Genomic DNA, 15,581 nt, shown 5'->3' with positions numbered 1-15,581 from the left:
CTATTCAGATCCTAGTCTTGGGAGATCGTTCAAAAATTTCTCCATGGAAAGATGACTTTACTCATTTCAAAACATTTCCCAAAAGTCTGACATCAATGTTTTATAAAGCTGGGAACTAACTTCTAAACTAACACTAGAGATTTCACATTGGCACAGAAAGCATCTCCTGAGAATCACCTAATACCTTCATAGATTCATAGATTCTAGGGTCAGAAGGGACCAATGTGATCATCTAGTCCGACCCCCTGCACAAAGCAGGCCACAGAACCCTACCCATCCACTTCAATAACAAACCCCTAACCTATGCCTGAGTTACTGAAGTCTTCAAATTGTGGTTTGAAGACCTCAAGCTGCAGAGAATCCACCAGCAAGTGACCCATGCCCCACGCTGCAGGGGAAGGCGAAAAGCCTCCAGGGCCTCTGGCCAATCTGTCCTGGAGGAAAATTCCTTCCCGACCCCAAATATGGCTATCAGCTAAACCCTGAGCATGTGGGCAAGACTCACCAGCCAGCACTCAGGAGAGAATTCTCTGCAGTAACTCAGATCCCATCCCATCACCAATCACTGGGCATACTTATCTGGCGATAATCAAAGATCAATTGCCAAAATTAGGCTCTCCCATCATACCATCCCTTCCATAAATTTATCAAGCTTAATCTTAAAGCCAGATATGTCTTTTGCCCCCACTACTCCCCTTGGAAGGCTGTTCCAGAACTTCACTCCTCTAATGGGTAGAAACCTTCGTCTAATTTCAAGTCTAAACTTCCTAATGTCCAGTTTATACCCATTCGTTCTTGTATCTACATTGGTACTAAGCTTAAATAATTCCTCTCCCTCCCTAATATTAATCCCTCTGATATATTTATAAAGAGCAAGCATATCCCCCCTCAGCCTTCTATTGTTCAGATACTTCAAGAAAATCTCTCTCGCTCTGGATGGTTTTAGATAGAACAAAAATATGCATAAATAATCTGCTGAGGATAACTTTAGAACAATAATTTAAGAACTATTTGGACACTTGCACAAAAGCATTCAGTCTATGAAAAATAATCTCCCTTCAGTACTGCAACATTCATTTATATGAAATCAACAGCATCAGACCAGGATTTACAGTACATAGTAAAGCTGAGAAAAGAGTGGTTTCTCCTTCAGAGGTATTGATTTTACCCCATCTTTAGGGTTGGAGAATGTAAGTGAGATTATTTATATTAATAGCTGAAAACCCACGTCCAGGGCCATCCGTAGGAGGTGTGAGGCCTGGGACAAATCAGCCTCTTCACTAGTCTCCTCACCATCCGCCCGCCCAGCCACTACTCGCCTCCTCAAACCCCCACCAACCGCCGATCTCCTCTTCAATGTCCACCCACCCACCTGCCACTCACCTCCTCACCCACCTGCCCACCTGCAGCTAATCTCCCCCGTTCACCTCCTCATCCGCCCACTCTCACCTCACCTGAATATCAAGACAAATGGCATATTGATCGTACATCAGTTGGGACACAGGACAAAGGGCTAATATCAGGATAGTCCCGATTTTATGGAAAAGTGGGGACACCCGCAAAGCACAGGTCCCGGGGTGGTTGCCCCAATTCACCCAACCCAAGGGACAGCTCTGCCCATGTCACACAGGTGTGGCAGCTGGGCGAAGTAAATCCACCATCAGTGCAGTGTCCATTCTACAACCAATGAAATTGTTTAATTAAATTAGCTGAAGAATATGGGTGGTGATTGGTTGAGTTGCTCTGATATCACAATGTTCTAGGTCTCTTGGCATAAAGTCACAATGGAGGAGAATTCAAAAATTGGACAGTTACAAACCACAAATCCCAGTGATGATTGCAGCTGGTGATATTACAAACAAAAAGAGTTCTCAGCTGTGCTTGTAGCTGTTTCTATTGCTTTACATTGACTCAACAGACGTTCTAGGCTTCAGAGGGACACAGTGATAATCCTGGAATCTTATCATATAGAGTCTGTAGCTCCTCTGATAAAAGGACAATAATTGCAATACTTATATCAACAAGTGGCAAACTAGCACAGAAATCATCCCATTATGAGATGCATTTGATTTAGTACACATGTGCAGTAAGAGTTGTGTTTCGACATTTGTCTATATGACAAAACTCTCAAGATATTTCACTGTTCAACAGAGAGAAACCACAGTACCAGAGAGGGCCAATGCTGTAATAGCTGAAGAACAGCAAGTTAGGAATTTGGTGCATGAGAAACTTTATATAACTTTGAGTAAGAGTTTGAGTAGTGCTTGCCCACGTTACTCAGAATTTCACTGGCTACCACTATCACTGTCTCCTATTGAAATAACGTGAAGATGGAAAAATACTTATTGGGTAATCATGTCCTATTTCCTAACTTCTTGATTGCCCAGGCCTCTCTAAATTTAAATAACTCAATCAAGAAGACTTCTACACATCCCATTGGACACTACCTTACACTCCTAAGCCAAGATTCACCCCAGGGACTGCATCTACTTGTACTGCATAGATCCTGACAGTGGATCCTGCTGGCAAGAACTCCGTGGTGTAGGGTAGAAGGCCGCAGCACAAGAAACTGATCATAACCTCTGTTGGGAGCTACAGAAGGCTTGTACATCCCAAAAAGTGAGTCGTGCTGGCCAGGAAAGGGGTAAGGCTGGGACTCAATTCATCCCCTCAGTGGTTTCCTTCAGCATGTCACCTGTGAACCCAATAATTTTTAAAGTTACCCTCTTAAGAGAAAACCAAGAGAGAGGTCCTATGGACATAACACTGCCTGGCATCTCTCAGGATGAACTCCCCACCTCCAGGATACATGGGAACATGGAGGTCTAATGTATCTATGCCAGACTGCATGAAACTAGCCCCTTAATGGTCTTGAAAGATCCCCAGATATTCACCCCCAATTCTCCTGTGCTTTCAAATTGTCTTTGCTATTCTCCAGCTCAAATTCTCCTTTCGCCACTTCCTTTCCAACATTTGAAAAAAACCAGAAATTATTGGCATGTATACACTGATAAATACATCACTTTTCAAGTATCATGCTAATGATAAGATTGCTACAGAAACTTTGACCAAATGTTTTATGTGACTTTGCTTTATGAGGAAAAGTATAGTTCAAGATACCTTGAAAACCTATAAAAGAACAGGCAGTGTGCATAAGAGCATGATGACACAAACAACAATATAGTGACCAGTACCTGTCACCGACAAAAAGTTTATCTGGAAATCATTAGTGTTCAAAATGATGCTGTCAAGATGTTATTAGATATTGACTTCGCTGGAAGATAATATTTAGGAAGGATGACTGAGACTGTGTTATGGTCAATGTGACAAAAATCTTATTTTGCTTTACTGCACTTCTCGCTGTTCACTGATTGATTTTGTAAGTCATATTAAATTACTTTAAATTGGTCATGACTTATCTCATGGCAAGCTTTGAATCTGATTCTGAACAACAGTGGTCACTCAGATAATCTCTACATTTATTTTAGACCTTTATAACTAAGCTAGTCTTTCTGATACTTAATGCTTGGAATGACACACTTCCACCCATATTTGACACAACTAACATGCTTAAAAATAAGTTACCTAAAGTATTTATCTTCTTATATTCCTACTAATAATAAAAAGGAAGTACTGAACAATTATGGTTACTAATGATCCCTTGTCATTTTTAAAGAGTAAAGTGAGTTTACTCTTTAAAAATGGTTTTCATGCTAAAATTCCAATGAAGGGTAATTGCATCCTGTCTTCTCCTTTTATTTTAACAACAATGTACTTTTAACTTCTATGACTTATTGTTATTTATCGTTGTGACTGTTTTGTTAAATAGTTTTCATATTTTACACAGAAGTGGCTGCATGTCATGGATAGGTGAAAACATACACACACATCCTAAATATGGAGATCATACCTAACCCATAAATTAGAAAGACGTTATAAAGTACATTTATCATTCCCTGGGGCAATTTATCACATACTTATGACCTTTGTCTTATGACCCACTAATTTGTCTCCCAGAGATTGAATCTCACATTCCAAACCTCTGAGTATCTCCAAAGAGCCACTGTTTTTCAAAAAAACAGCCTTCCACAGATACATTTCTCCACACTATCAAATGCATAATATACCCCCAAAATACATTGGATTAAGACCCAGGACAGGCAAGATCCAGGCCCCAGAGACATGGACATCTCTTCTGCATATAAAATGTCACTTTTGGGGGGCAAATTCCTGGCTAGTGTAAGAGATTTTTTGCTCACTTACACAAGCAGACAATTTGGTCCTAATGTCTATTTTGCAAATCTACAAGACTACAAATGGGAACTTTATACTACTGAAAAGGGGAGATTCCTGAGTTCCCAGTGGAGTCTAGCACTCACTCTGGCCCTTCTGGGGGCAGTCAAGATAGCCAACTGTAAATTGATGGCATTTTTGTGTGAGAAAAAGCCATTTGAGGTCCTACTGGGAGATAGTTTGCATGTATTCATTTTATTTTCTCTCTCTCTCTCTCTCTGCATCCTGCGCATTAACACTAATGGTAAATGGAAACATCTAAACATGTAGAGGGATACAAGAAATTGTCCCAACTTTCTTTTAATTCTCTAAAAAAAATTCCTAAAATAGATTTCTGTATCATACTATAAAGTGTACATGATGGTGTGGTGGGGCATAAAGTTTTACTGGCATCAGAGTCTTGTATTCATGGTTTTGCCACTCACGACTAATCCAAACCTTCCAAATTCACGTCAACAAAGCCTTTATGCAACTCCACCATGTATTCCATATATACAGATTATATTATTTACAATCACTTTTTAAAATCATGTAAAGAATCCTCAGAAACTTCTACATAATCACCAGTAACATCTCAGCTTTATTAATTATTCAGAATTATCTGTGAATTTCTTCAGAAAATATTTTTACCTGTAGGTAGCACTCTGCAATCCACACTACATTAATTAATTGCATATGCCACATGATATTATTATTTCTGGCTTTTTTTTATCATTAAATAAACTTACCTAATGAAGTAAAACCATACAAAATGTGAATTAAATATTTTACAAGCAAATATGTACCTTGAAAAGTGCTTTTGGTGATTTTTTTGGCAAATATTCAGACACATACAAGTTTAAATGTGTAGAGAGGATGATCACAAGACAATAAGAAATATGATCAAATCAAAATTAATTTTCAATTTGAACAAATATTCATAGTAAATTTTTCCTTGCTATTCACCCAGATACACAATCTATTGTTTTATGCCTTAATCCTCCATTTCACTATATTCGGGCATAACAATGTACTTGTGCAGAATTCCACTGGGAAGTATTTAGGCCCCAATCCTGCAAATACTCATGCACATTCTTAGCTTTAGTAGCACTATTTATTGACTTCACTGAGGGTAGCCTACACTAGAAAGTTGGGTCAATCCAGGTACATCACACTCATGAGAGAAGAAGTTAAGCCAAACCAAGCCCAAGTGTAGACACCACTAGAACAACAGAAGAATTCATCCATCAACCTAGCTACTGCTTCCTGGGGAGGTGGATTTACTACAGTAATGGAAGAACTCCTTCAGTCGCTGTAGTTAAGCTTCTACACTGAATCACGATAGCGGCATGGCTTCAGCTGGTACATTTTAAGTGTAGACATACCCTGGGACTACTCATAGTAATACAATTAAGCACATTTGTAATGGTTGCAGGATCTGGGGCTTTGTGTGGATTTTATCCCAACCTTGAATTATTTTGTAATGTGCTTTTAAATGTAATTGTTCATGTACTAAGCTACATGAATTATATACAGCATGAAAGGTAAAACAAAAAATTTTTAACAACTGACTCACAGCAATTAATCCTATTTATTCTTTTAAAGCAGAGTATGACCCACAGCTCACTCTTTCATTTTCACATAATTTAACTGGCAAATGAATTTGCTAATCCAATCAAGGACACTTCACAATTTTAAAAAAAAGCAATTAGTTCAGTTTCCACAAACCCAACAATGTTTTTCAAAAGTACTGGTCATAATTAGAAGACAAGAAAAGCTTTACACATGCTAAACTCCATGAGAAATTACACCTAATGTAGACAAATCCTATTTCAAGTTGGAAAAGGAAACATTCTTCAGACTTAAATGCTTAAAAATACTAAATTGTTCTGCATTTTTTTTGCTTAAAAACAAAGCAACAAATGTCATTAATTTGCCTTTTCCTCCTTATTGTTGTTGCACCTTACAGAAAAGAAGCCAAAGCAGCACACTGAAAAGAAAATAAACCACTCCCTATTGCAAGAATTTTCATTGTTTTTGGTGGAGAGAACATTTAGAGTAGGATTTTCAAAAGTGATGCTGCCACTGAGGTCAATGGTAAAACTGCCACCGACATCAACTGCAGCAGAATTAGGCAACTGTTGAATGCTTTTGAAAATCTCTCATTTATTTTTCCAGTAGTCACCAGTAACAATTGACATCCTTCCCAGCAATCTCAGCAGAGAACATAATACTTCAAGAAGCACAAAGGCTGAACTACCTTCTTATCTCAGTGAGCTGAAAGTTTCTATGCTTGGTCTCATCCTAAAAGTGAATGCGACTGGAAAAGCCAAATTAAGTTAGCTGAATAATTGAATTCCTTAAACATGGTAATAATGGAAAAATTCTTAAACACCAAATTCCTTTCTGCTAGCAGCATCTGTCATAATTCTGTTATGTATGGGCTGATCCCCTGCACTCTGAAGCGTCCTGAGAACAGGATTACCAATTTTAGTTGGACATATTCCTGGAGGTTTCATCACATGACATCATCTTTAATTAAAGATTAATCTTTAATTCCTGGAGACTCCAGGACAATCCTGGAGGCATGGCAAACCTGCCTGGGAACCAGTACAGTTGTAGATTTTTTCCTTCTGCAGCTGCATGGCTGCACAAAACTATCAAAAGCCACAAGTGAAATGATTGTTTCACTTAGGGTGACCAGGTGTCTAGTTTTCGATTGGAACACCTGGTCAGAAAGGGACCCTGGTGGGTCTGGTCAGTACTGCTGACCAGGCCATTAAAAGTCTGGTTGGTGATGCTAAGGCAAGTTAGTCCCTACCAGTCCTGGGGCACTGTGCTGCACCCCAGAAGTGGCCAGCAGGTCCAGCTCCTAGGCGGGGAGGCATGGGGCTCCGTGCTCTGCCCCCACCCTGAGCACCGGCTCTGCACTCCTATTGGCCAGGAACTCCTGGCCCCCCGCGCCTAGGACCCAGACCTGCTGGCTGCTTCCAGGGCACGCACAGCATGTTACCAGGAGAGGCATGCAAGTCTCCCTCAGCCCCGCTGAGCTGCTGACTGGGAGCCACCCAAGGTAAGCCCACAACCCTGAACCCCAACTCCCTTCCAAAACCCAAAGCCTTCATCCCTCCCCACAACCCCCCTCAACCCGCAGCCCCCTCCCACACTCCGAATCCCTCAGTCCCACCCCCTAGCTTGGATCCCCCTCTTGCAACCCAAACCCCTCATACCCATCCCCACCCCAGAGCCCACACCCCTAGTTAGAGCCCTCACCCCTCCCACACCTCGTGCAAGTGAGTGAGGGTGGGGGAGAGTGAGCCACCAAGGGAGGGAAAATGTAGTAAGTAGGGGGTGGGGCCTCTTGGAAGAGGTGGGGTAGAGGCAGGGCCTCAGGGAAGGTGCAGGGATAGGGTGTTCGGTTTTGTGCGACTAGAAAGTTGGCAACTCTAGTTTCACTGTAAGATTCCTCGGTGAATGTTTCCATCACCAAAACCAGTACAACTGGGTAGTCTGCACCCTTGACAGGCCCAACACTAGAAGATCAGTGGTGTGGCATGACAGACTAGTGTGACAGATGTCCCGATTTTATAGGGACAGTCCCAATTTTTGGGTCTTATTCTTATATAAGCTCCTTTTACCCTCCACCCCCAACCCAATTTTCACACTTGCTCTCTGGTCACCCTATGACAGACTGAGTTCGAGGCGCAAGGAACTATTTTGGCAGACAGCACTTTTACAAAGTATTAGTAATAAAAGAGTCTGGGAATGGAGGCTAAATGAACTGGAAGAAACAGGGCTACTGCTCTCTTACACATAATCAAGTAAGGAGATTTATGTGGCTTTGCAGAGCTCAATATTTTACACAAACAATTTTAATGTGTTGTGGAAATAGGATGTAAAGGGAGTAGTATTAAGACATCACATTTGTCCTCCTGCATGTGAATGACAATCATCACTGAAGGCATCACAGTCTGTATGGGTCACTGCTCTCCAGCAAGGATAAATGGGATATCCTACTGTAACCACTTTTGTTATAAAGTATACCCCTCAGGGATAAATCCTACTAATAAAACAATTTGTTTCTGAAATTACTAGTATAAACTAATATTTTTCAAATATCTTCAAATTATTGTTACTCCCAGTGATGCTAAAGAATATTAATTTAGCATTCTAGATGCCATAATGAAGGATAACAATAATAGAGGAATAAAAAAACATGCCAAAACATAGTGAGTACTTCTATGTTTTTACCCACTTAATTTTACCATGAATTCTAAATTAGGCCCCAGGAGTTCATGCCAGTCCCTCCCTACAGGATCTCTTCTTCAAATGGTTCACCTTGTACAGAGGACACCCTTCTGTATTCTGATCTACCTGCTTTCCATCCCATCACATCTGTATGTATATTAACTGTTGTAATGTTTATTCTTGTGGCCATCCACACACCACTCAATATTTAATATTTTTTCTGTCTTCGTCCTATAGTGACATGTTTATGGGAAAATGCAAGCAATTACATCTGGGGCAAATACATACTAAGATGAGGGTTAAAAGTGTATAGGAAATTAGGCATGAGTTTGAAATGGTAAAGACTTGCAGAAAAAGCCAGAGTAATTTAGATATTTGTAAGCAAAGATATCATGTCAAGAACAAAGGAAAAATATAGACATGGCTGTAGTGAGACTGTACCTGGAATATTATATTAATTTCTGGGCTCCATATTATCCAAATGATACTACCAAATTGGAAGAAGTTCAAAGAGAAACAAACTGAAACAAGAGAGATTTGCTCAGGAGGAAACATTAAAAAGCAAATAAGTATTGCTTGGATAAAAAATTTCTAAGGGTGCAATATAACGCCGCCATCTTCAGTAGAGTACAACATCCTGAGTCAGTGTCCAAACTCATTCCCCTATTAATCCCCTTCAGCTAATTAGCTTCACTAATAACTTAAAAAAATAATATAAATGAAACCTCAGCCAAAGCTTCCTTCTTGAAGTTGGCTGTTCTAGCTTTTCCTCCAAAATTTTCTCTATCTTAGCTCCTCGAAAGAGATTCTCCCATGCTCATACATCCAAGTTGGATTTAATGAGCCACAGTGACTCCGCAGGAATCATTCAGTATTTACCTGAAGATTTTAGATACCTGTTAACAAGGATGTTTAACAGCAAAGTCCTGCCACCCTGTTAAACAGGCCACAATAATAGTCTACACATCTAGGAAATGTGTTAGTTCCATAAAGAAGGAGAATTATTTAGTATTCTATTCCTAGATATTTAAAGTCAGATGGGACCACTCTGATATACTGATGTAACTAGGAGTAATGGAATATAATGAAGAATTACCAGGAAAAGCTTCCTACTAGCACTGTAAAGTGTCTTCCAAGGAATTGGTGAAGTTTGTTCACTAGGGACTATAAATTTAGACTGGATAAAACACTAGAAAATATATCACAGTGCCCAATTCTGTATTTGCAGGAAAATGAACTAAATCTCTAATGGTATGAAAGGTATCTGGAATAGTTGAACATTGAGTCTTACAGATGTGAAGTGTATCATACAGAAAAATCAATCTTCAGCATCAGATCAGTACATGGTGTAAATCAACTTAGTTCCAATGGAAGTCAATTAAGGTATGGCAATTTATACTAGCTGATGGCCCACAAACTTGAGCAACCAAACAAAATTCATGGGTAATAGCTTCTGAAAATATTTATTTTACTTCTACCTGACAAGCTTCTATCTGAACAGCATGTGTAGGTATTCATGCATTCCTCCTTTGTGCCACTAACCTGCACTTAAACATTGGGAAGGGGGCGTTACCAGAGTCTATGATCCTACAGAAATACAAAAAGTGGAGAGCAGAAGCCAGAATCTTAGCTGTGAATTAATTCCTCATCTGTAACAGTCTTGCCATTCCTTCTGTAAATACAGTTCCAATAAAACACTCTGAGCCAAATTCCATTCTCAGTTACACCTATACAACCCTGGAGTAACTCCACTGACATGAATCTGTGTTTACACTGGTATAAGTGAGAGTAGCATGTTTCCCTCTGAGGACTTGTCCAGATGAACATTTAGTGCACATGTAAATCTACCATGTAGTAGCCTGCTACACACACTAGTCCAGGCGGACTGTGCTGCCACACACTGAAAGTTACCTAGTGCACTTTGTCCTACTCCTGTTTCAAAGCCAGGTAGATCAAAGCACACTAGGGAACTTTTAGTGTGTGGCAGCAGGGTCAACACAGACAATTAGTATGCAGCATGCTAGTGCGAGGTAGATTTGTACCCTGGCTTGCAGTGCACTAACTATTCATCTAGACAAGGTCTGAGGCACAGCAGCGGCAGCAAGGCTCTGGGTGGATCCTGAGAACATCTGTATCATACCACTCAGGGGAAGAGTGACTCAACCTCGCCTTGAGGGTTTCTCTTTGAGTTTGAAATGTTATAATTAGTAGGGCTGGTCAAAAAAATTGCATCAAACTGTTTTTCAATGGAAAATTTAGTGTTTGGGTAAATCAAACTTCCCATGACACACATACGCTTTCCATGGAAAATTTTGACTTTTTGTTGACAATAGGAACACCTGAAAACTTTTCAGTTTTCAGCTACAAAATTGACACTTGGAAAAGACGCCTCATGGAGACTGTAGTTCAGGAGCTTCATGCCCCCATTTTGCTCTATGGGCCAGTATCCCCAGCTGGACGACCACTCCTCTGGATGGACTCTCATGAAGTGCTATGGTGGCACAGCAAGTAGGAGGAATGTGGTCACCATGGAGATGAAATCCAGTCTGGGAAATTTGTCTGGTTCTCATTTTTTTCCAAAAAGTCAAAATTCTTGATGGAAAAGCTAAATCCTAGAAGGACAATCTGAATGCCTGCAAATGTGCACAGAGCAATCCAAAATAAATCCATCATTTCTACATCACCCTATTTTGTACAAGTTGTCATAAACAGACAGCTAAGGGTTAATGTCTCTTTCACCTGGAAAGAAGTAACCTGAAACACCTGACCAGAGGACCAATCAGGAAACAAGACTTTTTCAAATCTGGGTGGAGGGAAGTTTGTGTGTGAGTCCTTTGTCTCCTACCTGTCTCTCGGCTATGGGAGGATTTCTGTTTCCTGCTTTCTAATCTTCTGTTTCCAAGTTGTGAGTACAGAGATCATAATACAATAGGAGTTATTGTTTTTTTCTTTTGTATTTACATGGTATAGTTGCTGGAATGTTTTGAATTGTATTCTTTTTGAATAAGGCTGTTTATTCATATTTCTTTTAAGCAATTGACCCTGTATTTGTCACCTTAATACAGAGAGACCATTTTTATGTATTTTTTCTTTCTTTTTACATAAAGCTTTCTTTTAAGACCTGTTGGAGTTTTTCATTAGTGGGGAACTCCAGGGAATTGAGTCTGTGCTCACCGGGGAATTGGTGGGAGGAAGAAGTCAGGGGGAAATCTGTGTGTGTTAGATTTACTAGCCTGACTTTGCATACCCTCTGGGTGAAGAGGGAAGTACTTCTGTTTCCAGGACTGGAAATAGAGAGGGTGGAATCCCTCTGTTTAGATTCACAGAGCTTGCTTCTGTATATCTCTCCAGGAACACCTGGAGGGGGGGGGGAAGGAAAAAGGTTTATTTCCCTTTGTTGTGAGACTCAAGGGATTTGGGTCTTGGGGTCCCCAGGGAAGGCTTTGGGGGGGACCAGAGTGCCCCAAAACACTCTAATTTTTTGGGTGGTGGCAGCTTTACCAGGTCCAAGCTGGTAACTAAGCTTGGAGGTTTTCATGCTAACCCCCATATTTTGGATGCTAAGGTCCAAATCTGGGACTAGGTTATGACACAAGTGCCCATTTTTAATTTCTTAAAAGTGTACCACCAATCACCCTAGCTGCATAAGACAGTATATAGTTTAAAAAGGTCCTGAAACTGAAAATTTGTGACTGATTTGCATTATGTACTTCTGAAATTCATGATCAGAAAATGTGAATGTTAGGATCTAAAGGGATAGTTTGGGTCAAATTCTCCTAACAGCAGCATGTTTGGGGATTTGTCAGAAATTTACAGCTCTCTCATCAGCATTACCAATGTCTCAACTCTGGTTTCTGCCACATCCAGGCTTGGTAGCTTTCATAGAACCAGCATGAGGGAAAGCAGCAGGGATGGGGAGGTAGAGAAAAAAACAAAAAAGAAAAAAGGACAGAAATTATGAGAAGAAGTTTTCTGTATTCTCTGCTCCAAATATGCAAGTTAAGTGATAAAAAATAAACCCAGTATGGTATTCTGGGTAAATCAACTGTGATTTAATCTTTAATTGGGCTTGGTTTTTAGTCCTTCATCTCCCAATTCCCATCAATCCCTTCCCATCAGCACCTTAAAGACTGGAGGAACTTGAAAACATATCAAATGGCAAAATGAAATAAGGGCCAGTTTTAGTCCCTTGAACGCCTTCTGAGCACCTTAAATTAAGTACAGAGTAGCTCAAATTATTAAATTCTTCTTTTACTGGTAACTCCTTACATTTTTAGTCACAACAGCCAGACTATGATACTCTTGCTTAGAGTGGGGAGAACCTTGCTCCACAAGTAATCCTACTCACTTAAGTGGGACCAATTTATGGACCAAATTGCTACTCAGTATGAGCAAGGGTATCAGACTATGACCCGGTGATACCAGAGATGTTGATTATAATATAAAAATGAATTCATAGAATATCAGGGTTGGCAGGGACCTCAGGAGGTCATCTAGTCCTACCCCCTGCCCAAAGCAGAACTAATCCCCAGACAGATTTTTGCCCCAGATCCCTAAATGGCCCTCTCAGCGATTGAACTCGCAACCCTAGGTTTAGCAGGCTAATGCTCAAACCACTGAGCTACGATAATTTTAAAATATGATTAACAAACTACTGAAAAATTCATTTTAATATCAGTGGAGGGTTTCAGACAAACTAGGGGCAGTCAACTAGGAAATGCCAAGTCTTTGCTTCAACCATGGCCTCTATTGTCCTCCTTCGTCTTGCTCCATTTCTAATGTGCTTTCTACTTTCTGTATCATCAAAGTAAAAAAACTTTCAACTCCCAGTTTGTGTACTGTTCATTGTAATTGAAATAAGAAAGTAGATCTATTTTATTCCGCCTTCCCCCAGATTTTCTTTTCAGAGGTACACTATGGCCACCAGTTCCAGTGGACCTTCACCAAAAAAAAGTAGACTAGTACATTTTCCCCTTAACTTTCCTTAGACAACCTCTAACTTGTCATTACACTTTAACTCAAACTTTTTCATTCTCTGAACTATATTTTAATACAGATTGTCTCAATGGCCTCCTTCTGTTCATTCAACATGGCATAATATTGTTAATGTAGCTACAGCGACTGGTTACCTAGAAAAGTAAATTAAAAGTATTCAAGCCAGACATTCTCTGCTGATGTAAATCAGTGTTGCTCCAATGACTTCAGAGTTTCTCATTTTTCTCTACACCAACCCCGACTGACACCAGCTTAACGTCTGGCCCTCTTTGTATCTTAACTTTATTAATGTAACACAGAAGCCGGAAATAAATAAAAGAAACTACCATCCTGTGACCAGCAAATGGTCCACTGATCACAATTTAAGAACCCTGATCTAACTTCTCAGTCATTTGTGTTTCTCGTAATGAAATGCTTAGAAGTGAATGCAGTGGGACTGATGCTTCATTACACAAGTTTTACATTAGTGTAACTTCACTGAATTCAGCGGAGTTACACTGGCTTTATGCCAAATTTTCCAGGCAGTGCCCAACTACCAAGCTTCCTATTAGAATTAACAAGCCAAAGTCTTGTATCCAACTGAAGTCAGGTGCACTTTCTGAAATCTTATCTTCAGATTCTCTTTTCCTTGAGGAGCTCCACTTCCACCTGAATTGTATAGATCTGACAACACTGCAGGCCTATGTTTGTGATGCTTAACTAATCCCAGCAATAAAGACATAATTTGTTTTACTGCAGTAAGTAGGTCCATGTACTGCTTATCAACTCTTGTTTAACATTTTTAAATGTTAACTGAAACTATTACTTAACAGATTTTATATCAGGCTTCCAGATACATTTATTGAAGGGGAAATTAAACAGAAATTTAAAGTAACAAGTCTAAAAAGGTACCTGAAAAACTCCATGAAAGAGAAGCCATAGCCATGCTGTTCTGCAATTCCTGCACAAACCACATTTGCAGATGCTCCGATCAATGTCCCATTACCTGTAATTTAAAAAAAAATTAACGTCAGTTTATATTTGTCCTTTGCTTCTTACTCTTCCTTTGCTTTGCCATTCAGTTAGTCTAAGTTGAAGACTTTAGATCTGCTGGTTAGAAAAGAAAAATCAATTCTCTTGCATATACCTGAAAGGAAGCTCTCTCAACAATAACTCTCAGCCTATAAATAGCTTAATGCTTTCATAGCTAAGCCTCACATCATTCTCAGATTCCCAGCAAGCAAAGAGAATGGGAATGAAACATAACACCATGTAGTCAAAATGACACCAATGACCTGTATTCAGAAAAACTTTCTGATTACTGGTTTTATAAACAGAGAGGTGCTATCAGGATAAAATGAAGAGGAGGAAGTACAGAAAAGGATGCACATTTCTGCAACAATATGCTGAACTATTGATTGAGGATACTAAGAAAACAGATGCATTTCTTCTGTGTGTGCATGAGATTGGCAAATTAATCTCTTACATTTTAATCTCTTTTTTAAACATATATAAAACTTGTGATTTAAAAAAATATTGAAAGAGGGTGCAGACTGGTCAGAACAGATGTTGTTCATAGTGTCTCTACTAGGGTGGAATTTCAGTACCAAGGAGGTGCAGTTTATAAATAGTTAACTGCAAATGTTCTGTCTCTTTAAAACCCCTGGATCAGATCATCAGCTGGTATAAACCAGTATAGCTTCAGTAGTCAGTGGTGGTATACCAATTTATACCTCTCCCTCAAGAGATACCAAAGTATTGTGCTGTATTTTTAAAATGTGTGTACCTTTCCAGGGGAAGTACACACTAGATCTTGTTCCTCTCCAATTCTTTCAAGTAGTTGACCTTCTCCCATTCCATTTCTAATCCCTTCATTTCACATAAAGAAATAAATTATTCAGGTATCCAAACAGTCCAATTCATTATCCAAAGCTTTAGGTTGGGAAGGCCTGCTTGAACTCCATAAAAGTTTTGTAGCTGACTCTACCAGTCATAACTGGTGTCCTTTGCCAATAAATCTGGCCTGGAGCATTGCTGGGAAAATTACAGTACTTTCAGCATTTTCTTCTCTAAATGATATTTTGAGC

General features: G+C 39.7%; 1 protein-coding gene across 1 annotated transcript in view; it reads right to left on the bottom strand.

The window, feature by feature from the left end:
* The window catches only part of OCA2 (OCA2 melanosomal transmembrane protein), a 301,354-nt gene that overhangs the window by 45,504 nt on the left and 240,269 nt on the right, over positions 1 to 15,581 (bottom strand). Inside the window, exon 22 of the mRNA XM_050932081.1 lies at positions 14,407 to 14,500. Coding sequence (XP_050788038.1) covers positions 14,407 to 14,500 — 94 coding nt within the window. The remainder of the gene's footprint in view (positions 1 to 14,406; positions 14,501 to 15,581) is intronic.

The sequence above is a fragment of the Gopherus flavomarginatus genome, chromosome 1 (genome assembly GCF_025201925.1).
Source record: "Gopherus flavomarginatus isolate rGopFla2 chromosome 1, rGopFla2.mat.asm, whole genome shotgun sequence".
Lineage (NCBI taxonomy): Eukaryota > Metazoa > Chordata > Testudines > Testudinidae > Gopherus > Gopherus flavomarginatus.
Note: the sequence above shows the minus strand (reverse complement) of the source record. Positions and strands in the feature narration are given on the sequence as shown.